The sequence below is a fragment of the Kogia breviceps genome, chromosome 11 (assembly GCF_026419965.1).
Source record: "Kogia breviceps isolate mKogBre1 chromosome 11, mKogBre1 haplotype 1, whole genome shotgun sequence".
Classification (NCBI taxonomy): Eukaryota; Metazoa; Chordata; class Mammalia; order Artiodactyla; family Physeteridae; genus Kogia; species Kogia breviceps.
The window spans coordinates 5,302,872-5,328,407 of NC_081320.1; the positions used below are offsets into that span (position 1 = coordinate 5,302,872).

Here is a 25,536-nt window from a genome sequence, read left to right on the forward strand (position 1 = left end):
GGGGACACAGGTTCGATCCCTGGTCCAGGAAGATTCCACATGCCACGGAGCAGCTGGGCCTGTGTGTCACAACTACTGAGCCCATGTGCCACAACTACTGAGGGCCACGCACCTAGCGCCCATGCTCTGCAACAAGAGAAGCCACCGCAATGAGAAGCCCGTGCACTGCAATGAAGAGTATCCCCTGCTTGCAGCAACTAGAGAAAGCCCGTGTGCAGCAATGAGGACCCAACACAGCCAAAAATGAATAAATAAATTTTTAAAAAAAGAAATGCCTTTTAAAAAAATGATGATTGCAATAGCCATATATATATAAAACCTTGAGTCATTTCAGAGACTTTTTCTGAATGAGAACCCAGGCATAACTGGAATAGTTTGTCAACCACATAGCTCATGAAGTCTAATTGTACAAAGTATTTAATTAAAGAAAGAGATTTCATTGTTCCCAACATGAGTGATCAAATATGGAAAAAGACAGACAGGGCCCAGCAGCACAATTATTCCAGGGCCTACGAGCCCCCAGGTCTCCCCCGTGGGGCAGGGATGTGTGGGTTCTGGCCTCCGGGGTCAGAGGTTTGGCTTCACCCTCTACCAGCTGCATGACCTTCAGCACATTCCTTACATTTCCAGTCTCTGTTTCCTAATCTGCAAAATGGAGATATTAACAACCCCTACTGCACTGGGTTCATGTCAGGGAGTTTAGAGCAGACTTGTACACAGAACATGCTCAGTAATGATTAGCATTCTTAGGACGGGAACAAATATTATCATTAAGCGCCACCATGATACCCTTGTCCACCCGAGGGAACAGGTTTAAGAGGTAAAATTACTGACCAAGGCTATACAAAAGGTCAGTGAAGAAGCAGGGTTTCCAATTCAGACTGGTCAACCCCAGAACCTGTGCTCTTTCCTCTACGGTAAAACCCCTCACTTGACCTTTTAATGCTCTTACAAAACCAAGAGCTCCATAATTGGGCAGAGACTGACGCATAGAAGCTGGCTGCTTACTTTCTCCGAAAATCATTTAAAGGTTTCCAATATTAAATTGACATCCTATAGATATCTTGTAGTTAGAATACCAGTCAACTGGTCAACCGATTTTTTTGATTAAAGGGTTAGTTTCTATCCATTTTTAAACAAATAACTGTACTTTTCAGTATCAATCTATGGTGTATATCAGGAGTCAGCAACTTTTTCTGTAAAGGGCCAGAGAGTAAGTATTTTAGGCCTACGGTACACGTGGCCTCTGTTCAACTATTCAACTCTGCCGTTGCCCCACGAAAACACAGAAATAAATGAGCATGTCCCAGTAAAACATTACTTATAGACACTGAGATTTGAGTTTTATATCATTTTCACAGGTCATGAAATATTAGTCTTTTTTTTTTTTCAAAACCATTTAAACAAGTGAAAACTATCCTTAGCTGGTGAACATACAAAAATGGGTGGCAGCTCAGTTTTGGGCCCTGGCTGTCATTTGCCCACAACTGGTCTAAACAAGGGAGCCAATGATAGTAGGTATTTATTCAGCCAGTCAGGACACGAAATTGTGTTTATATTTACTCCTTTAACTCAAAGGTTGATTGTTATGTGCTTTCAAAAAACCCTATTAATATGTGTATCAAGTTGTTAAACAGTTCTTTCTAAAAATTTCTATAGACAAACAACAGAGTAAAAAGCTATTTTCTTCAGCTGTTATTTATTCTGCATTCCTGAGGACCCTTACCTAAGCCCTATAAAGACTAATCGAGTATATTAATCATGGCCCTTTTTAAAATCACTGGTTTAAAAAAATAGAAATATAAAAGTGAACATATTGTCTTCACATGAGTATTTTGTATCTTTCCTATGGCTCATCAAACACCTTTTCATTAAACAGCAATTCTTAAAGATGTACCTTGTACCATCGAATCTTCAGGTCACTTTTGTTCCCGATGAATTCACTCAGATCAGGACAAACTAATAACCCAGAGGTTGACAAGGTTATAATTTGCGGATAGGAGATGAGAGGCAGGGAAGCTTCTGTCTTCTCAAAAACCCTGAGCTCAACGGACATTTCGTCACAGTAAGAGGCATTTCTGATTTAAAAGGGAAAAAAAGGAATAATAAATGGCAAAAGGCAAAATGAAAATAAATGAAATTAAGAATAATTCCCCAATCTCATAAAATTCTGCGTTCTGTATTGTCCTCATTCGTATTGCAATACTTTTGTCCCTTGTCCTTTTGAATCTTTGGAGCACACACACAAAAAACCAAAAACCAAAACACATCATAATTGTCATATAGAAATGGTGATGTATTCTGCATGTTTCCAAAAAGGACCCTCCACAAGCCTGATTTCAAGACCATTGAGGGCCAGTAAAGAACCCTCAAGTCCTCTTCAAAGGGCCCTAAACCCTTCCAGGTTCTGGGGGAGGTTCTTGATCACAGCCCCAGTATGCTCCAAATTCCTGGTCCAGGCAACCTTATCTAGATGGAGATACTGTTTCCTAAGAGCCACTGTTTCCATATAAAGAAAATCCTCTTTACTCCTCTTGGAAATCATTTATCAGCTGAAGTCAAATTTCAGAAAACTGCTGAGCAGTTTGTATAAGATCTAGAAATGAGTTTTGCAATACTGCACGGGGGAAATTAACTTGGTAAATTTGTTTGGTTGGTTTTTATTTATTTTTTTTGGTGGGTCTAACTATAATCTCAATATCATCAATCTATCAAGACCCTAGAACTGGGGAAAGGACAGAGGCAAAACATGGACAGAAACACAGCCGATGTGGAGGGAAGGACAGAGGATATTAATTCAAACTATTTTTTTAAGTAGAAAAACATAACGATATAATTAGCTCAGCTAAGCTGCTGGTGACCTACCTAAGAAACACTGGACATCAACACAGACAATAAGCATGTGTGTTTTATGGGGTTGGGAGGGAGGGGTACAGCAAAATGTAAAAAAATTCTATACTCAAAGGAGGAACAAAATGTGAAAATTATATGTGAAAGTAGTAAGTGATAAATGCTTACTACCTGAAAGCAAAAAGAAATTAATTCAAATATATAATGCCAATATCTATATCCTACTTCATATCTGGTTGAAGAAAGGAAAAAGATGAAAAACATTTTATGCACGAAGAAATGCAGACAGCTATCACCTTGAAGAATGCATAATCTCACTGCAAATCGAAGAAACGCAAATGAGGGCAAGTCTGAAGAACAGAGCACACCTGAAAATAGCCCTCCCAGCAGCTCCTGGGGAGGACAGCATGCCAGGCTCTGTGCTCTGCAATACCTCATTTCATTTATTCTCCAACCCTGTGATACTACTGTATCACTTTTAGATGAGGAAAATTAGGTAGGCAGAAAGTAAGTAAATTCCTATGGCTATAGAGCCTCTAAGAGGTCCAACCAAGGTTAGAAGCCAGTAGGGCTGTGGGAAAACCTGTAAATCAGGGCATTACATCCAGACACCAAGCTTACGCGACATATTGAGAGTTTACAAACCTGTTCACATTACTGATCGGGTCACCCCCCCTTGGGCAACAGACAGCCCCGTGGAAATACATCGAAAGAAAGACGGGTGGGGAAATCATTTGATCATCACTCGTATTCCAGCAAAGAGGTGGCTGTCACTTGTGCCATCATTTGTGCCATCCTGTCCCCCAGCCAGAGCAGACAGTGGGGTTACAGGTCGTGGCACTGAGACTTGGGGGCTGCGTGGCCCAGCAGCATCACCTTGCCCACCCTGATGGACAGAACAGCTACGTGGGTTCTAGGTCACAAAATTATAAACAGCACAGGAGCAGGGCCGTTTTATGCCCTGTGACTGCAAATGCCAAAGGGCATTATGGCAGCTGCTGGTGATTCTCGCGCTATTAGACCCCAGTCCCGAAGCTGGAAGTGAGTTTTAGAGGTCAGCCAAGGGAACTCTCCCACGAGCTACGAAAGATTAACCCACGTCGGGTTTCCCCGGCCTCTCAATCTCAGATCTCTTTTTTCTACAAGAATAGAAAACAAAGTAAGGTATTAAGCACAAATTTTTTTAATCAAGTATAAAAACAAACTTTAAGGCAAATATGACTCAGCTCATATCTCCCTAATTTTTGCATATTATCACTTCAGTAGTAAATAAGTCTTGCATTTGGGGAAAGAAAGGCCATTTCCATGTGCATAGTGACACCTACAATGGTCTCCCCATACTCTAGGCTGCATATGCTGTGATTTCACAGAACCCTCCCAACAAACCTCTTTACAAAGGAGAAAACTGAGGTCCATAAATATCAAATAATAAGACCAAGGTCCTACCAGGTAGCAAATGAGGACTAAGATTCACATCCATATCATTCTGACTCCAAATTCCATTCTATATCTACCACGCTATTAAGTTTTCCTTGTAGTTTTCCTTAGAAAAACGTTAGAATTTTTGACACTAAAAAGGAAAGAAAAATTATGCATTTATAGCTATTGTAAAATCAGATATCCAGGGACTTACTTCCCTGGTGGCACAGTGGTTAAAAGTCCACCTGCCAATGCAGGGGACACAGGTTCAAGCCCTGGTCCAGGAAGATCACACATGCCGCGGAGCAACTAAGGCCATGCACCGCAAATACTGAGCCTGAACTCTAGAGTCCATGAGCCGCAACTACTGAGCCCACGTGCCACAACTACTGAAGCCAGTGCGCCTAGAGCCCGTGCTCTGCAACAAGAGAAGCCACCACAATGAGAAGCATGTGCACCAAAATGAAGAGTAGCCCCTGCTCACCGCAGCTTGGGAAAGCCCGTGCAAAGCAATGAAGACCCAACACGGCCAAAACTAAAACTAAATATATTGATTAATTTTTTAATAATAATAAATAAAAAGTGAAAAATACAGATGAAATCAAATTTAATAAAATATATTTTTTAAAAAATCAGATATCCACGTTTCTCTGATATGAAAATATGAGATTGTCTGCCTGCTTCCACTGACAGGACTGAACACACACACACACACACACACACACACACACACACACACACACACATCCACACACCCCATCTAGGACTGGGGTTGATATTGTCTGAAATTCTCCCATTCATCAGTAATTTCTTTGTGCTGAGAATGTCACTTTCTTTGGTTGTATTTCCAAATGTAAATACTCGTGGGCACAGTTTCTCCTTAAGTCAAATGAGTTTATGAAATCTGGGGAGACTCTGAAGCTGGCTGGTGAGGATGGTTAGAGCCTTGGGATGGGAGAGAGGCAGCAGTTGAAGAAACAAGGCCAAGAAGAGTATTTCCCAGTCACACCAATGGTCTGCCCTAATCTTTTCAGAAGAACTAACTCAGGAAACGTTTAAGGCTGCCAACACCAGGCCTACAACTTTCTCCTTCAAGAAGCAGCAAGGTATGCCTAGACCATTCAATGGGGAAAGGACAGTCTTCTCAATAAAAGATCTTAGGAAAACTGGTTAGCCACATGCAAAAGAATGAAGTTGGCCCATGAACTTACCATATACAAAATTTAACTCAAAATGGATCAAAGACCAAAACATAAGAGCCAAAACTATAAAAACATTTAGAAGAAAACACAGAGGGAAAGCTTCGTGGCATTAGACATGATTTCTTGGCTATGACATGAAAAGCACAGGCAACCAAAGAGAAATTAGATAAATTGAACTTCATCAAAATTTAAAACTTTTGTCCATCAAAGGACATTATCAGCAGAGTGAAAAGGCAACCCATGGAATGGAAGAAAACAGTTGCACGTCCTCTATCTGGTAAGGCACTGATATCCAGAATACATAAGGAATTCCTACAACTCAAAACCAAATAAACAAGCAACTTGATTTTAAAGTGGGCAAACGACTTGAGTAGACATTTCTCCAAAGAAGATACACAGATGGCCAGTAAAGCACATGGAAAGATGCAAGATCACTAATCATTAGGGAAATGCAAATCAAAATCACAGTGACACTACCAAGTGTAAAATAGATAGCTAGTGGGAAGCAGCCGCATAGCACAGGGAGATCAGCTCGGTGCTTTGTGACCACGTAGAGGGAGGAGATATGGGGATATATGTATACATATAGCTGATTCACTTTGTTAGACAGCAGAAACTAACACAACATTGTAGAGCAATTATACTCCAATAAAGATGTTTAAAAAAAATCACGGTGATATACCACTTCACCCCCATCAGGATGGCTATTAAAAAACAGAAAATAATAAGTGTTGGTAAGGATGCTGAGAAATTGGAACCCTTGTACATTGCTGGAGGGAATGTAAAATGGTCTGGCCACTGTGGAAAACAATATAAGTTCCTCAAAATTAAATATAGAATTACCATACGATCCACCAATTCCATTTCTGGGTATATACTCAAAAGAGTTGAAATCGGGGACTCCAATTTTTGTACAGCCACGTACAAACAGCATTATTCACAACAACCAAAAGGCAGAAGCAGCCTAAGTGTCCCTTGATGGATAAATGGATAAACAAAATACGGTATGTACCGCTGACCCTTGAACAACACAGGTTTGAACTGTGTGGGTCCACTCGTACATAAATTGTTTTCAGTAGTAAATACTCCAGGATCACACAATCCATGTTGGTTGGATCCATGGAGGCAAAACTGTGGATACTGAGGAACCGTGGATACTGAAGGCTGACTATGAGTTGTACGCAGATTGCTGACTTTAGGGGTTGGTACCCCTCACCCCCGTGTCGTTCAAGGGTCAACTGTACATATAATGGCATGTTATTCAGCCCTCACGAGGAAGTAAATTTTGACACCTGCTACAACATGGATGAACCTTGAAGACATTGTGCCGAGTGAAATAAGCCAGACACGAAAGGACAAATACTGTGGTACTTGGAATATGAGGCACTTGGAAGAGTCAAATTCATCGAGACAGAATAAAGGTAGAACGGGGGTTGCCAGGAGCTGGTGGGGAGGGGAAATGGAAGAGTTGTTGTTCAGCGGGGACAGAGTTTCAGCTCGGGAAGATGAAAAGAGTTCCGGAGCTAGATGGTGGTGACGGTCACGCAGACCACGTGAATGTTACCGACACGACTGAATGGGACACTTAAAAGGGTTAAAATGGTAAACTTTATGTTATGCTTATGTTAGCACAAGTAAAGGGGAAAAAAGCAACAGGACAGTGAGGAAGGGGACTCCACCCCATGTCAGGAGCTGTGGGTTCCAGTCTCATCTCCACACCCACCACCTGGGAGAACTTTATACGTGAGCTTGGTTCCCCCAGGTGTGCTAAGCAGTTGGATTAACTTCTTCCTAAAGTCCCCTGGGTCTCCAGTTCTACTCAGTGTTCTCCATCTATGTCTTGGGTCCTCGTGGATTCAGCAGTGAACAAAACAAACCAAGTCCCTGCCCTCTGGAGTTGACGTTCTAACAGGGTAGACAAACCTTAAATACCTAAAACACATATACGTGTGACAGATGAGGAAAAGTAAGCACAGGGTAAGGGGAGAGTGACAGGAGTCCTGCTTTAGATAAAGTGGCCAGGGACGTCCTCTCCACAGAGGCGACACTTGAGCAGAGACTTCAGTGAAGGGAGAGAGGGTGCCCTGAGGACATCTGTGGACAGGCTCTCAGGTAGGAGGTGTTTCAGTGACAGTGAAGCGGACGTAAGGTGGGTTCCCACCTGTGCGCTGGGTTTTGAAATCCAGGTTGTCATGGAAACGCCACGCGAGCAGCCATTCCACAAGGGCCCCCCTTCCCACCCTCATCCCAGAGGGGCTGACCTGACAGTGCAGATGTAGGTGCCAGAGTCCCCCCGCGAGGCTGGCACAATCCAGAGGCCGCCGTCCTGGATCCACACTCGCGTCTCTTCCTCCCCTGGGACCATCGTGGTGGAGTCGTTTCTACGCCATGTCACATTGACGTGGGTGCTAGCAGAGTCCAGGTATGGCACCTGGGGGCACCTCATGGCCACAGGCTCCCCTTCTACCTTGAACCTGGTTTTGGGATGCCTGCCATGAAATTGGCAGCTTCCTGCAGCCACTGAAGGACAAAGAACCCACAGTCAGCCTTTGGGTCCATCCGAGCAAGCCACATGCCCCAGACAACGTGGGGGCCCCATGAACCCCTCCTCTCAGAAAGATCTCAGGACTCCCAAATAACAAGGTTAGGGCTACTATCAAGTCCCATCAACGTTTTGTGGGAAAGGTTAAGTCAGGTTCACATGATGACAAAAAAGAGTTTGGCCTTATTTTTGACTTGTTGATGCCTTATCATTCAAAGTCGATCTTGATTGAGTTCAGCTTAGTTGCAGCAGGTTGTACGGTTAAAATCCAAAAGCACCTTTTGTCAAGGGCAAAAGCAGGGTCTCTTTGGTTTGCTCCTTTGGCAGGAACAACCGATGCCCAGAGCAAGCTCGTGCACCAGAGGAGACAGGCAAGAGGAAGACTCCATCACCTACCAACACCTGGCTTTCTGAGGACAACAGAATCTCCCTAGAGAAGCAGCTCCTTTCCCCAGAGAAGCTGCAGGCACGTCCCCTCCAGCTGAAAGAGTCACTTCTTACCCACGTGTTCCTCAGGCTGGATGGTGAACACAGAGACACACATCATCATCATGGAGCAGGTGAGCCTCACTCCCGGGAACTTCCGGAGGACACAGGAAGTGGAGACCGCAGGTCCAGCACCCCACAGCCTAGAGGAGGACACGGAGGAGGGGTCACCAAGAACCACTGACGCCCAAAGAGAGAACCCCTTGAAGATGGTCCCTGGGATGGCTTCTGGAGGTTTCCCCTGATGACCAAAACCCTTTGGCCTGGATTTTTTAACAAGAAAACTCAAATTTTTGAATTTATTCCTCTACAGCAACTTTCACTGGAATAGGAGTTCTGTCTCTTAAGTGTTTCTCTCTCCTGAAGCATGCCTTAGCACTCCCTACCCCTTGGCCTGATAGGCTCTTTCCTCACCTAAGGCCACTGCTAGGGTCTGGGCTCAGGCATTACTCTTGGTGAGGTCGTCCCTGACCTTCCCGTCAAGTTGCACCACCTTCCTCCCCAGCACTCCAGATTTCCTTTCCTGCTCTACTGCTTTCTAGGGCGTTTATCATTAACCAGGTCTCTTCTCTCCAGCATGTAAACTCCAGGCGCTCAGGACCCTACTTTATTTTATTCACAGCTGTTTCCCTAACTCCTATTTGTTGAATGAAGGAATGAGTGAATGAATCACCAGAAGTCGAAAGTTCCTTGTATTTTACTGGTCAGAGAACTCTTCCTATAGTCTTTATGGCTTAACTCTTACTTTACATACAATTCTGACATACGCTGAGGGATTCAGCATACCCTCTGATCTAGAGCATCCCCGAGGAAAAAGCAAAATGAGGGCCAAAAAGTGAATAATGTATACAAGCTCATGAAGCATTCCTCCCTACCAACCTCCCCAAGGCTGGAGTATCAGATCCCTCTACCTCTCCCCGTGGTCCCTCCCACACTTTATCGCAGTTGCCTGTTGTATCGCTAGCTGCTGCCACTACAATACTGCTAACAAGCCAGCCCCAAACTGAATGCCATACGACACCAGTCGTTTGTTCTTGTTCACAGGTCTGTGTGTCAGATGGAGCTTGGCTGACCTAGATTAGGCTGGCTTAGTCTAGGCTCCAAGCTTCGGGTGGGACCCAACTCAGCTCCATGAGTGTCTCACCCTCCTTGGACCAGTGACTTCCTGGGAGATGATCTTCTCACGTGATGGCAAAACTCAAACAATGTAGGCAAAAGCACTCGAGGCCGCGCTTGCTCAGAACTAGCTCACTCTTTCTGGCCCACATTCCGTTGGCCAAAGCAAGACATGTGGCCAAACTGCCATCTGTGGGACCAGGAAATAGCCCCCCCTGTAGTGGGAGGAGCTGCAAAGTTACACCAGGAGGGGAATGAAGTGGGAGCAATCAGGCCATCCACCACACCTGTGACTTGTCTGGCTCCCACGGGTGGGGACGGCCTTGAGGACAGAGGCTGGGTCTTATTCACAGCCTTCGTGGACTACACAGTGCCCAGCTCCAGAAGTTACCAGGGAATGTGTACGATTGAAAGTCTACCAGGGAGTTGGGAGTGATGAGTGAATCCAGAAAAAACATCCTTACCGGTACCTCCTCCCCATATCCTTGAAGGAGTCTGACTTTTTCCCTGTTCCTGGCACAGATGCAGTTCTAAATGTCTCTTAGTAAAACCAGATGGCACTTAACTGGCCAGCGCAGGATTGGCAGACAGAGGAAGTAACCCTTGCACTCTAGAAACCCCCCTCCCCATCAATGGGGAACCATCAGAGGGCAGGGGCTCAGAGCTGCATCCTGAGCTCCCACACTATGAGGCACTGAGGGTGATGTGGAGGACCTGAGACTTTCCCCTTAGTTGGGTGTCCGCCCCGGGCTGTCTCCCCTAAGCTCTTCCTGCTTCTACAGGGTCCTATCCTTCACGTGTTCCTGAAACGCAGATGTTTCCTGTAACTTTAACCCCACCCAAGGTTCACCAGGCCACTTGCTTAGCATAAAGGTCACACCAACATTGACCACGTTGCTTTGTCCTCTTTGGGCAGGGACTAGCTTATCCCTGGTCCCAGCCAGACTCACGAGTTCTCCAGTAAGGACATGAAAGAAACAGGAGTTAAACACACCACGTGCAATCAATACCACGTATCCAAGTAAATGAATGAAGTCAAAGACGTTGACCCCGGGACCAGTGGAACGGTTACCGCTGCTGCGCTAAATACTGAGCGTTTGTTCCTTCATTCTGCCTCCATGATGTGAATATCTCTCCAGATCTATGGATGATGCAGTAGAATAAAGAGGTGAAGTAGCTTGGCTAATATCTCACAGCTAGTACGTGGGGGTGGACGTTTAAACCCAGGATTGGTGATTCCAAAGCCCTTACTCTTCAAAAATATAGTTTCTGTGACAGATGGTGCTAATTTCCTCCTCCAAAGTCGGCTTCCCCAGTAACAGAACCCCCGACTCTTACCTGGGCACCAGCCCCATCCACACAAAGATTATATTTCCCATCCTCCCTTGCAACTAGGGGTGGCCACGTGACAAGATTTGGGCCAATGAAATGTCAGTGGAAATATATGACCCTCCCAAGATGTCAACTTAAAAGTCTCAAAAAAACTTAAAAGTCTCCACTTCAAAGTCGGCCTTGCTGCCGGCTCAGTGTGGATATGGTGGGTGGATTGAGCCACGTGCAGACCACTTGCTGAAGTGGTGGGGTGACCAGAGAAGCCTAGTCCTCAGTGGCTTTGTGGAGCTACCCTCCACCCCCCACCCCACGACTGCCTTCTTTTATATGTTCAGACTTCCTGTCATCCTCACCCTGAATCCCTAATCACAAGGACCCCAGGGAAGGAGCCCGGCCGAGTTCTGTCACATGTGGTGTTCCCACTACTTCTCTTTCTGACACTCAACTCTTTCAAATAAGCCGTTTCTGCCCATTGACCCTGAGAAGTCATCTCATCTCTCCTCGGGTGAAAGCAGCCCCCAAGGCTCAGGCTTGGCCTCTGATTGTGTGAAGGTTTGAAACCGCGTTTAAAATCACTCTGACACAGGAGAGTCAGGCTGTGTCCACTCTGGGGCGGCTGCTCGCTGAACTGTCCCAAAGCCAGGGAACTGGGAGGGGCTCCGAGGAATCTCATCCCATCCCTTTCTTTTCAGGTGATGAACGAACGGGAGATGGACTTTAATTAACCCTCTCCTCAAAATCACACACCTGGTTGGGGTAACGACCCTGATGGTTCAACAAGGACCCTGTTCCAGTGGAACTAAATCCTACACTGTTGTTCTCCTCCAGGACCGGCCCCTCCCCATCCACCCCCAGGCCCCACCTGGGCCCCCAAGTCCCACCTGGGCTTCCCAATCCCCCAGCCTGGACCCACAAGCCCCACCTGGACCCCCAGCCCCGCCTGGACCCCCAGTCCTGCCTGGGCTTCCCAATCCCCCCGCCTGGACCCACAAACCCCACCTGGACCCCCAGCCCCGCCTGGACCCCCAGCCCCACCTGGGCGTCCCAACTCCCCCGCCTGGACCCTCAAGTCCCACCTGGGCTTCCCAACGCCCCCGCCTGGACCCCCAAGTCCCGCCTGGGCTTCCCAACCCCCCCACCTGGACCCCCAAGTCCCGCCTGGGCTCCCCCCCTCACGCCACCCCCCCACGCCTGGACACCCCCCCCACCCCCGCCAAGGCAGTTTTCTCCGTTCTTCTCTGTGGAATTTGGCACAGTAGCTGCTTTACTTCGACCTCTCCAGGAAGTGGCTTCAGAGGATTAAACCACAAGCACATAGCTGTGATCGTTTTCAATAACTGAAACCGCAGCAGCGGGCTGTACCCAGAGCTGCCATAGTGAGGGAGACTGTCGGTCTTTGCAGGCCCAGAGGGAAACGTTCGTTTTGCAGAAGTTTGCAAGCAAAATGCTATTTTCCTGCCCTATTTCTTTAAATGTGTCTTTAAATGACAGGCGATTTGACATTTCTGCTTGAATCTGAGGTGACTTTCTTACTGGAAGAAAGAAGTTTTAAAGGCAGCTCGTTCCAAGTATTTGAGTTACAATTCTGGCTTTATTTTTTCCTTTGTCAAATAACCCTGTTTCCCAGTACTCAGTGTAAGGGCATAGAAGAATAGGAGGCAAACCAGGTCCAGGCATAAGAAAATGACCAAAAGAATGTGTGAAGAGTTGAAGAAAAGAAAAATAATGCAGTAAGGTGGAAACTGCTGGTGGCCCAGCCTGAGCTAGTGGCAGGGGGGAGGGGGGGAGGGGGAGGGGGAGGGGAGGGGGAGGGGAGGGGAGGGGGAGGGCTCCTGAGCAGCATCCCCCTCGGCCCTTGCTAAGGCCCAGGTGACAGTACCTGCCTGTGACCCTGGGTCTGCCTCCTGCTCAAGGGTGGCACATGGAGCCTAAGGGTGTATAGGTGTTTACTTCACCTTTTAGTTTAATTGTGAACAATTCCAACAGACTAAAAGGTTGCAGGAATAGTATAATAACATGAGTATGTGTCTTACCTCGGTTCACCAATTTTTAACATTTTGCTTTATTCTCATTTTCTCTGTTTCTTTCTTTCTGTCTGTTTCTCTCTCTCTCTCTGGGCCCCCGACCCCCTCGTTATCCCCCATCCCTGTGCTTCCTAGAAACTTAGTTCCAAATGCTTTTTATTTTGCTTCAGCTTTGAATTTAAAAAAATTTCCAAGCTTAAGTTTGATGTAAATATTAATTTCCCCATAGGTTCAAGAAGTGGGGCTTGGACCTCCCAACCCCCTGCCTGGATCCCAGCCCCACCTGGGCCACAAACACCACAAACACACACACACACACACACACACACACACACACATTTTCCCCTGAACACCTGAAAGTTTATTGAGAGTAAATAAGTAAGTAAATGATAGCTCCAGAGATAAATCTTCAGGCATTTATAAGGAGTAAAAATTTGATTCTCTAGTATATTTGAGTCTCTATCTTCATTCACCCAGAAGATGAAACTTTTCTTTATTCCTATTTTCACCTTGTTCCCAGAAGGTTTCAGGCAACTGTCCGTCTCTGAGTCAGGCAGTACAGTCATCCAAAACACAAAAACAAGGTGACAGATCTTGACTATTAAGGAAGACAAATAACCCTCCAGGCTTATACCTACTGCTGAGTCACATTCAGTTTGCAAAATAGATTCCTAAAAATCTGAACATGTTGTTTCAGGCAGCAGGTATAAAACCTTCTGAAACCTATGGGGAAATAAATATTTACATCAAAATTAAGCTTGGATATTTTTTAAAATTCAAACCTGAAGCAAAATAAAAAGTATTTGGAACTAAGTCTCTGGGAAGCACAGGACGTTAGACATTTGAGGGGTAGGGAAGAGCCTGTAGCTTCAGATACAGGGAAATACATGACCAGGTTTGAGGCAGATTTTGTTGAAAAATGTACTGGCTCAAAGCAAAAGCAGAACCCTTGAGAGAAGTCCACAAACTATTTTTGTTCTATAGAAAAGAGAGAAGCTGGCGCTTTCCCCCCCAGAATTAAGGGAATTAGGAGCAGCACGGTGGGACTGTTTCTGGTCTGCATGGCTGTGTCATAACGACAGCACCTGCGTGTCCTTGACCCTGATGGGGCTGGGGGTTGGGGGAGGGGTGGGGACAGAGTCACTTACTGGAACCCATGGCACAGGAAGACCCATCTTTAGCAGAACCAGGCACTGGGCCACTTGGGCTGAATGTCTGACCAGGGAGAACGTGGTAAGGTTCAGACTTGGCTCCACCAAGGGCTACGCACTCTCTTTCTATTTTACTTTCTGCCAACAAGTATCTTTCTCTCTAAAATCACCCTTTCCAAATCTACAAACAATAAATGCTGGAGAGGGTGTGGAGAAAAGGGAACCCTCTTGCACTGTTGGTGGGAATGTAAATTGATACAGCCACTATGGAGATTCCTTAAAAAACTAAAAATAGAACTACCATACGACCCAGCAATCCCACTCGTGGCATATACCCTGAGAAAACCTTAATTCAAAGAGCCATGCACCACGATGTTCATTGCAGCTCTATTTACAATAGCCGGGAGATGGAAGCAACGTAAGTGTCCATCGACAGATGAATGGATAAAGAAGATGTGGCACATGTATACAATGGAGTATTAGTCAGGGTGTGTGACTTCCACAGTCTGCATTCTGCCTCACTACAGCTAAAGGTCCATCACACAGCCAGAGAATGTTCTGGTGTCCTCGTCAATAGCACAGCTAATAGCTCACCAGGTGCTATTCTAGAGAGGTATGCAACTTCACCTAAAGGAATCAACGAGTCTGTGTGCATACATCCGTATTATAGAAGTGTGTTTACATTGCAAACACACAATCATAAACACACACACATTCAAGGCCTATTATGGAATGCTAATGCTTTCATTTAGACATCTTAGCACCAGAGTTTTTAAGCACACAGAACAGGAGATTGAAGCTGGATTCCCGTCCTCACTTGACCATTAGCTATTGCTATGTGATCGTAGCCACTGAGCCACTTACCCAATCTGGGTCACAGTTTCTTCATCTCCAAAATAAAGGTTTGGGCTGCCAAAAGCTCCCGGGTCCCTCCCAGGTGTAAAATCCTAGGGTCGAGGTCAGTCTGAACTTGAGTTTAGGCTTCATTCCTGGGCACACCTTTAATTCCTAAAGCACCAAGTCAGGGGATCACCTCACTAGCTTAAGGTCCCATAGCTATAGCAACTGGCAAAACCAGGACTCAAGACTCCTGAGCTGTCCTGGGTACTGCAGTCTCAGCTCTGTGGGGCTACTCCCTGGGTAACGTTAACTAGTATCTGGACGCCCTGTGCTGGCACGGGACAGGAGACCGGTTATGAGCAGATGCACACCCTTTGAAATGAATGTTGCTTTCAACCCTTGTAATCTGAGAGTAATAAATGTCGCCGATATTTGAATTATCAGTTATCCAGAAAACATGGCGGTCTAAAATATAACACAGATAAAAGAAACCAGGACAAAAAACTTGAACGACTGAAAGACAGTCAATAGGGTTCTGGCACCAAGTCACGTCTATTTGACTCACAGAAGAAGTGTGAAGCTCTCTTTCAGAACCTGTCTCTTTATTCGCAGGAATGTGGCTATGGCTTCTCGGAGGGGCAGACCGTATGTTGTAAAGATGTGGCCACAGCTGTATCTCCCTGCTCCCTTCTGTTACGTGACCAGGCTACTCTACCATCGAAAGTGGAGTCCAGGGATCTCCCGGAGAGCCGATGAGAGCCGATGCGGGAGAGCGCACCCCCACAAAGACGTGGCAGCCAGTTACCCATTAACAGAGGAGAGAAGAAAAACTACTGAGACAGATGCAAGAACCAAAGAGCACAGCAATCAGAGGCCTTTAAGAGCAGACACAAACGGTCCCACCCCCCAACCTCTCTGTGTCCTACTGAGGGTATCCAGGTGTTCCAGCACAGAACAGCTGATGTCCGTAATGATTTCCCTGAATCATGAAGAACGGTTTAAAGTTTGCACAGGACCTTCTTTCTCGAGGATGTGACAGTGCATAACGTATGTGATGAGGATGACATGCTAATTACCTTCCAGTGTATTTCCCTTCTCGTTACCTCTGAGTCTTCAGCCACGGTGGCCCCAAGAAAGGGGAAGAGCAAAGTCCTCCTTGGAAAGGAGAGAAGGAAGTGGATATGACATAGGGGATGTCTAAGTAGGGAAAGCAGGTTCTGCCCCCACTTCCGGGCTCAAAACCTGAGTGCAAAGAGACAGAGGGTAGAAGAGAGGGGGAAGCTGAAAGCTGAGGGGCTTTTCCTCTGCTTTCACATTGGGTCCCTAGAGGAATCCCACCAGGGTTAAAGTAAGGAGCCAGTACCAAGATGGGGGCTCCGGGGAAGGATGGAGATAATGGCATGGCCTATGCTGGCCTCAGTTCTTTGCTGATGGGGAGGAGGTTCAGATCTCCCCTGTGCTTCCAGTGGAGAATGGGGGGCTAAACCGAGATCTGAGCTGATATGGGGCTGCCATGATGGACAGGTGACCTAGAGGCTGCAAGACATTCAGTCCCTAAGGAGCAGTGTGGCCACCTGTGGAAACATGTCGTTACCCGCTGGTAAGTAACCACCCACTTAAGCCCTGAACTCTCCACCCTCTACCTTTCCAGGGGCTGGTCCAACAGCATAGGGCAGCGCCTGTTCTGACTGGTTGGCACTCCTGCCCTGCGGGTTGGTAAATACTTGGGCTACCACCTGCGCAGGTGGCCAGCGTAAGCCAGGGGAGAAGTGAGGCCATGGCCAAGGTATGCAGAGGACCCTGGAGCCAGCAAGGGGCACAGTGGGGCCACATCAGCCATTGCACTGGCTCTGCCTCCCCTGAAAGATCAGACCCCGGCTTTCCCAGCCATGAACCTCAGCAGCAGATGTAGCAGGACACTGCGTGACCAGCCAGGTCCGGGAACATCTCCATGGAAACCAGGGAAGACCCCCCCCCCCAGGCCAGCAAGTGTGGACCAGCTGCCCTCCCCACCATGCCCTGGGGACATGGCTTCCCCAGTTCTCAGACTCCTTGCTAGAAGTAGGTGGCAAAGTCCGAAACTCTAAGAGACTGAGCATCTACCCAAAAGAGACCAAATAAATCCCAGAGAGACAGCGTGGGACCAGCCTAGACTCTAGAACAACATCGACTGGCAGCTTAAATTCACCTTTCCTCCTAGAAAGAGGCCTCGGGAGCCTAACGAGATTCTTATTAGAAAAGTTATTAAAGGCACATTTTTGTGACACGACTTGCAGTGACTGCAAACGTGCACCACAATACAAATATTTTAGAAATATTTCCTCCCCAAATTAAGTTGTCAGAACAGATGAGATTTGCTTTTTATGCTTTGAAAGATCATCTTTCACTCTCTGGAAAATATGTCCACCTAGAATGGCTTGTCCTCTGAGGGTCACAGAAGGCACAATTTTCCCCAGCCCTGGGCCCAGAATGACCACAAGAGCAGGTAAAAAACAAGCCAAGAAAGCCAACCACGATAGGAAACGCAAACAATTTTGAGCCACGGGGTGTGGGGAAATCCCTGGGCACAAGAAACCCCAGTCGTTAGCCTGAAGACATCCCAGACTGACTGGGTTTTCCACAGACCCAGAAAGTCCCATTAAGAAACCTTTGGTCTTCTCTGGAGCTGGTGGGGGGGCGGTGCATTTCCCTCTCACACGTGTTCCCTCTGGCTTCTCCCAGGATGATGCCGGGGCAGCCAGCTTCATCCCTGGTTCAAGGAGAGCATCCTGAAGCTGGCCGACCTGAAATCCTGCTCCCTCCCCAGCAACATGGTATGATAGACTCAGGTTCCCAACATCTGGACCTGTGATACTTTGGGGTGCACAAAGGATTTCACTTCTCTGCACCCCTGAATTAGGCACGGTCACATGACTGGTTACCGTGGGAAGGACACGGGAAGGACATAGGTCACCTCCAGGTGTTTCATTTCCGGTACCCCACCCTCCAGCCCTCTCTTGTGCCACCCTTGTTCAAGGATGGTGCCTCTGTTGATGGATGGTGGCCACCCCGATAGGAGACTGAGGTTTACTTCCATCCATGAAGCCACTCCCTTGTTCCTGAACGTCTGTTTTTCCTTCTGTTAATAGGAGAAACACATATTCCACACCAGCACTTGTGTCAAAACAATCTGAGGCAGACAGGTAGTCTACAAGATTCTCTTTTGAAAATGGCCTCAGGTAGCTGTGAGGGGCCATCACGGTCTGACCTGACACAGCTGCCCCGAAGCAGCGATGTGACGTGAGCAAGGTGATGGATTAAGCTACTGAGATGTTGTAGGTTATCGTCTCAGTGTAACCGGAGGGTATGCACAGCGATCAAAGAGAAGAATAAGGACACTGTGTCCGTTTGCTATTGCCCTGGAGCAGAGGACCACAAACTCAGTGACTTGAAACCAAGCCCCGTTATTAGCTCACATCACTATGGGCCCAAGGTCGGCCTCTGCTTGGATGGACTCTGCTCAGGGACCCACGGGTGGACATCAAAGCTTGGGGTCCTGTCCCACGTCCCTGGGGCTATGGTAGAATTCAGCTCTTCAGGATTATACAACGGAGGTGCCCACTTTCTTGCTGGCTGTCAGCCAAGGCCACTCTCAGCAACTAGAGGCCACCACTGTTTCCTGGCCCGGGGCCCCCTCCATAAAATGGGACAGTTTGTTTCCTCAGGGCCAATGGACCACCTACTTCACATCTCTTGACTCTGACCCCTGGACCCTCTTTTAAAGAGCCCAGCTGGTTGTGCCAGGGACACGCAGGATGGTCGTCCTTTTCATTCACTTCACATCAACTGACTGGGGACCTAAAATACATCTGCAAAATTCCCTCGCCTTGGTTGTATAAGGTAACCTAATCATGGGAATGCCACCCCGTCCTGTTTATATTACCCACCCTCATTCAAGGGGAGGGGGCTGCACGAGGCATGCTCAGTGGGGGGCACCTCAGAATTCTGCCAGCCACAGACAGTTAAGAAAACATGCTGATGCATACTAGCTCTAGAAAATTTAGGCCACATCCAAAGCCATACATTGACTTCCTCGCTCCCAAATAAGAAAACTTCGTCTCGAATATTCTAAAGCCTTCCGACCCAAAGGGTGGTCCCTGGACCAGCGTCATGGACATCACTTGTGAGAAATGCAAAATCTCAGGCCCCACCCCAGAACTAGGGAATCAGAATCATCATCTGCCTTTTAACAAGACTCCCAGGTGATTTGAGAAGCACTGATCCTAAGGACTGGCTCATTCTTAAATAAAGTAGGCAGATACCCACATGGATTTAAGAGCAGGGACAATATTAAATCCCTGTACCTGGATCACCCCAGCCCTCCCAGAGTGGTTTCTGAAATTTTGAGGTCAGAACCTCATAATCTGATGAGGATGGTGAGGACACTGAGGATGGTGAGGACATTGAGGATGGTGAGGATATTGAGGATGGTGAGGATACTGAGGATGGTGAGGACACGGAGGATGGTGAGGACACTGAGGATGGTGAGGATACTGAGGATGGTGAGGACATTGAGGATGGTGAGGACACTGAGGATGGTGAGGATATTGAGGGTGGTGAGGACACTGAGGATGGTGAGGACACTGAGGATGGTGAGGATATTGAGGATGGTGAGGACACTGAGGATGGTGAGGATATTGAGGATGGTGAGGACACTGAGGATGGTGAGGACACTGAGGATGGTGAGGATAGTGAGGATGGTGAGGACACTGAGGATGGTGAGGATATTGAGGATGGTGAGGACACTGAGGATGGTGAGGACACTGAGGATGGTGAGGATATTGAGGGTGGTGAGGACACTGAGGATGGTGAGGACACTGAGGATGGTGAGGATATTGAGGATGGTGAGGACATTGAGGATGGTGAGGATATTGAGGATGGTGAGGACACTGAGGATGGTGAGGACACTGAGGATGGTGAGGATAGTGAGGATGGTGAGGACACTGAGGATGGTGAGGATATTGAGGATGGTGAGGATACTGAGGATGGTGAGGACACTGAGGATGGTGAGGATATTGAGGATGGTGAGGACACTGAGGATGGTGAGGACACTGAGGATGGTGAGGATACTGAGGATGGTGAGGACACTGAGGATGGTGAGGACACTGAGGATGGTGAGGATATTGAGGATGGTGAGGATACTGAGGATGGTGAGGACACTGAGGATGGTGAGGACACTGAGGATGGTGAGGATACTGAGGATGGTGAGGACATTGAGGATGGTGAGGACACTGAGGATGGTGAGGATACTGAGGATGGTGAGGACACTGAGGATGGTGAGGACATTGAGGATGGTGAGGACACTGAGGATGGTGAGGACACTGAGGATGGTGAGGACACTGAGGATGGTGAGGATATTGAGGATGGTGAGGACACTGAGGATGGTGAGGATACTGAGGATGGTGAGGACACTGAGGATGGTGAGGACACTGAGGATGGTGAGGACATTGAGGATGGTGAGGACACTGAGGATGGTGAGGATACTGAGGATGGTGAGGACACTGAGGATGGTGAGGACACTGAGGATGGTGAGGACATTGAGGATGGTGAGGACACTGAGGATGGTGAGGATATTGAGGATGGTGAGGATACTGAGGATGGTGAGGATATTGAGGATGGTGAGGACATTGAGGATGGTGAGGACACTGAGGATGGTGAGGACATTGAGGATGGTGAGGACACTGAGGATGGTGAGGACACTGAGGATGGTGAGGACACTGAGGATGGTGAGGATATTGAGGATGGTGAGGACACTGAGGATGGTGAGGACACTGAGGATGGTGAGGACACTGAGGATGGTGAGGATATTGAGGATGGTGAGGACACTGAGGATGGTGAGGACACTGAGGATGGTGAGGATACTGAGGATGGTGAGGACATTGAGGATGGTGAGGACACTGAGGATGGTGAGGACACTGAGGATGGTGAGGACACTGAGGATGGTGAGGATATTGAGGATGGTGAGGACACTGAGGATGGTGAGGATACTGAGGATGGTGAGGATACTGAGGATGGTGAGGACACTGAGGATGGTGAGGGTATTGAGGATGGTGAGGACATTGAGGATGGTGAGGACACTGAGGATGGTGAGGACACTGAGGATGGTGAGGACACTGAGGATGGTGAGGATACTGAGGATGGTGAGGACATTGAGGATGGTGAGGACACTGAGGATGGTGAGGACACTGAGGATGGTGAGGACACTGAGGATGGTGAGGATATTGAGGATGGTGAGGACACTGAGGATGGTGAGGATACTGAGGATGGTGAGGACACTGAGGATGGTGAGGACACTGAGGATGGTGAGGATACTGAGGATGGTGAGGATACTGAGGATGGTGAGGACACTGAGGATGGTGAGGACACTGAGGATGGTGAGGACACTGAGGATGGTGAGGACACTGAGGATGGTGAGGATATTGAGGATGGTGAGGACACTGAGGATGGTGAGGACACTGAGGATGGTGAGGACACTGAGGATGGTGAGGATATTGAGGATGGTGAGGACATTGAGGATGGTGAGGACACTGAGGATGGTGAGGATATCGAGGATGGTGAGGATAGTGAAGATGGTGATAATAACTAACACTTATTGACCATCCGCCATGTGCCAGGCACTGGGCAAAGTCTTGACATGTATGATTTCTTTTAATGTTCCCAATACTTTACAAACTAGACATTATTATTTTCGTTTTAGAGATAAAGACACTGAGGCTCACAGAAGTTAAATAACTCCTCCAAGGAAACACAAATAGAAGCGATGGGGCCAGGACTTGGCCCTCATCCCTTTAACTTAGAGGTGATGTGACCAGATTGTCACAAATAGTCAAAGCTAATCTGGGAATCACAAACTGGGGGTCACAGGCCTGTTCAACTTGTGGATATGCATTCTTTCAGCTTGAGCGGTGGTGCTATTTTTCACTGACTGTCTTTTCCAAGGGACAAACTCATTCCAGTAGGACATAGGCCCCGTCACTCACAGCCTCACGGAATTGACTTACTGCCTGGCCCCTGAATACACTCAGGTTAGCAATCCCCAATTAAGTCCAAGCATTCTTAAATGTCCTCTTGACATGTCATGAAAAATTTGAGTGGAATGAATGCTTCCCAGAAATTCTTTAAAATAGCAAAGAACCCCTGCTCTCTAATCATCCATTTCGTCAGATGAATGAAACTAACGTCCAGAAACAAACTTATATGTCCACGTCACATAGCAAGATGATATCCTGGTTTTCAACTGGCCCCCTTTGGCCCACCATCAAGGGCCACAATAATTTACCTCGTGTGTTTAGGGAATTATTTACACTCAAAATGAAACAGAGGTTCTTAACTAACGTATGCTCCGGAAACGTTTAGATGGCGTTTCACACAGATTCTCACGCTACTGATAAGTCAAATGCCCATTTATCTAACGAGAATCATCAGATACATGACAGGTTTAGAACACAGGCTGTGAAGGGAGGAAGAAGAAGTCCCTAAAATAGTTTATATAAGTGGAACAGTGAGGAGTATAAGAGGTAGAGTAGAGCAGTGGATCTCAGTGTCAGCTGCACATCAGAATTGCCTGGGAAGCTTTAAAAACTACTGCTGCCTGGGCCCCCACCCCCCAAGTTCCTGACATAATTAGTCCCAGGTACGGAGATTTTTGTAAAGCTCTCCAGGTGACGTGAATGTTCAACCAGGTTAAGAACACTGGACCGGGGATTCTAAGATACTGGAAGACCGACATTATCCCCATCAGCGCTATTTCTCCTGTGACCCCACTGGGTTTGGCTCACCAGCTGATCACAGAAGCTACCACGTCCCTTTCATCTTTCTGCTGCCTTCTTCCTTCCCTCTTTAAGCAGCAGTCCTTCGTGGGGAGAGAACAAAATTGGCAGGAAACTGAGGTCTACTTTCAGACTCCGAGGAACGCACTTGTTCCTGCTGATTTGCTTCTGGACATGAAACCTCCTCTCATCTCCGAGGGAAGCGTTTCTCCCAGACCGGTACCCTCAGCATCACCTGGGATCTCCTTCAAAGTGCGAGTCCTTCGCCCCTCCTGCCCTACATCTACTGAGTCCAAGGCGCCGAGTGGGCTCAGCAATCTGTTTTAATAAATCCTTCAGGTGATGCTGAAGCAGGCTGAAGTTTGAGAACCACTCGTTGAGGACACTGTCATGATCAAGGGTCCCCATGGAGAGAGCAGGTGACGGTGACATCAAAAGACCACCCGAAACTATATACTTGCACTACTTCATCTGTGTTGTCACTAGACTCTGCTGTCCTAGGGTCTGTGCGTCCTGATCACTCAGGTGTCGACCGTCGAACAATTGGGCTTTGAGGGTGCGCTAGGAGCGGGGATATTGAGGGGAAGGGCTGTGGCAGGGGTGGAAAGGTGGGGCGGCGCCCCGGGACGGCTGGGAACAGAGGGCGCTGGGACCATGTTCACAGCCCCACCCCCACCCCGACCCAGCTCCCTTTCCTGCCTGTTAGGACAACCAGACAGGCTAGAAAGTGGAACATACAATTCAAATATGGGCACGACTGTAATGAGGTTTGAGGGGAAGTGCCCCTTCTACCGTGTATGTAGGAGGAGCCCCCCCTTTCTCGAGCTGGTGAAGAGGGACCCCCGCTCTCTTGGGGAGGGGGAGCTCAGGGAAGGGGGAGGGGGGTACGGGATAGGCTGCCGGGAGGGGTGCCCCAGCATCGCCCCGCTGACATCGAGCTGCCGGAGGGACTCAGAAGGGAAGTCACTCAACTGCCTCAGTTTACAGGAGAGGAAATTCACAAGGATGAGAAGCCCCGACCAGCATCACCCGGCATTAGGGCAGAGCGGGGCCGGGGGCTCCCGAGGGAGCCGGGCGCCAGGAAGAGGCAGAGGCCTCCCAAGGGGAGTGGGATTCCAGAGGGAGGACGTCCAACACAGAGAGGAGCTTTCTTATTCTCGGTCGTTCCGTGCGGCACGTGGGATCGTAGTTCCCTGACCAGGGATCGAACCCGCGCCCCCCGCGTTGGAAGCGCGGTCTTCACCACTGGCCCATTTAGGTAGCACCCCGCCTTGAGCCCAGCCCTGTGCTAAAGCTCCATGTGACTCAGATTCATACACCCTTCCCTCCGCCTGTGACCCTTACCTCACGACTTACAGAGCGGGAGACCGGGGCGCTGGGAGGGTGGAAATAAACTGCGTGGGTTACTTAATTCTAATCGAGGGTAAAAAGGATTTTTTTTTAAAGAATCGTACCCAGTTTTATTATTACTTCACAGGAATGAAGCAAGGGATAAAGATAAGCCTAACACTTCCTGGCTGTTGATTACTGGTGAGCTGCTGGTCACTGGGTGGACCATCTCTATTCAGTGATACTTATTCACCGGAGAACAGGATTCTTAAAAGACAGTTACTATAGGAACAGGTGCTTGACATCACACAGCCAGTAACAGGCACAGCTGGACTTGAACCCAGACGCTTTCGCCTCTGGGACTCACACTTAGTCACTCTCTGCCTGCTACTCCTCCAAGACGGCCGCCAGGGCTGGTAGATCGGCCAGCACGGAGAGCTCAGGCACTAGAAAAGTCACTCACGCGTTAGAAAGCATCCCATGATCCTTCCGAAGAGGAAAACCTCTAAACTCAGTGTACGTCTCAGAGGCCACAGCCTCCCCTGAGCTGGACACAAACCCTCTCAGCAATTCCTTTCCTCTTACTGATTCCACAGCACTTTTGCCGGTCGCTTCCAGTCCTAGAAGGTCCTTAGAAATCCTCCATTCCAGGCCCTTTTTTGACAGATAGAGAAACTGAAGCCCCAAAAGGTCAAGGTCACTTTCACACAGGTGAGGAAGGTCACAGAGATGAGGAAAGTCACATGGAGGCGGCACCGGGGGTCTGGAGACATCAGGAAAGCCTCCTGAGGTGCCCTCCAGAAGTGATGGAGCCCAGGTGTCCCGGCTCCCAGGTCAGTCGCCCTCCCTTCCCTTCTCCCCTCTTACCTGCAGCTCTGCATCGTTTGCCTGGTGCTTGTCTCCTGGGACGGCTGCCAGGCCTTTCACCTTCAGTGGCAGCTCAGCGGTCTGACAGGAATTTATATCCTCATTTTCCAGGGATTTCCCAATCGGGCTTATGTCACCCCTCCGACTGGGTGGCTGTGAACACACCTTTTCCCTCCTCACTGGGAGCGCCGCCCTGGCTGTCGCGCTGGGTGCGTGATCACTCAGATGGGGAAGTGGCCAAAGCGACTCTGTGTAAGTTTCCCTATTTTTTGTGACTCGCTAAAAGTTACGTACTTCCAGCTGCGAGGTGGTTTTAAAGTGATGTGTATTTTGCCCAACCACGGCCCCATTACGGAGAAAAGGGGGATTCTGGGGCTTTAGCCAGTGAGATGTGTGCTGTTTCCCCCACGAAGTCCTTCTAGGGTTAGGAGATCCGAACTGCCAGTCCTACGTGATGTTTAGTCGTTAGCAAAGGAAGGGGGTGATTCTCTAAGTATTTATTATAGTGTGTGGAATTTGCCTAATAGGTTAGAGATGGAAATTCATGTCAGTACAAAACCAGTGTCTCCT

The 25,536-nt window shown here is 48.0% G+C and overlaps 1 protein-coding gene across 1 annotated transcript in view; it reads right to left on the minus strand.

The window, feature by feature from the left end:
• Window positions 1–25,286, minus strand: part of IL1R2 (interleukin 1 receptor type 2) — a 35,816-nt gene extending 10,530 nt beyond the window's left edge. Inside the window, exons 1-4 of the mRNA XM_059079485.2 lie at window positions 24,967–25,286; window positions 8,515–8,642; window positions 7,733–7,991; window positions 1,898–2,078 (exon numbers count right to left, since the gene is read on the minus strand). Of these exons, the coding sequence (XP_058935468.1) occupies window positions 1,898–2,078; window positions 7,733–7,991; window positions 8,515–8,642; window positions 24,967–24,980 (582 nt within the window). The 5' untranslated portion in view covers window positions 24,981–25,286. The remainder of the gene's footprint in view (window positions 1–1,897; window positions 2,079–7,732; window positions 7,992–8,514; window positions 8,643–24,966) is intronic.
• Window positions 25,287–25,536: the final 250 nt, after the last annotated feature.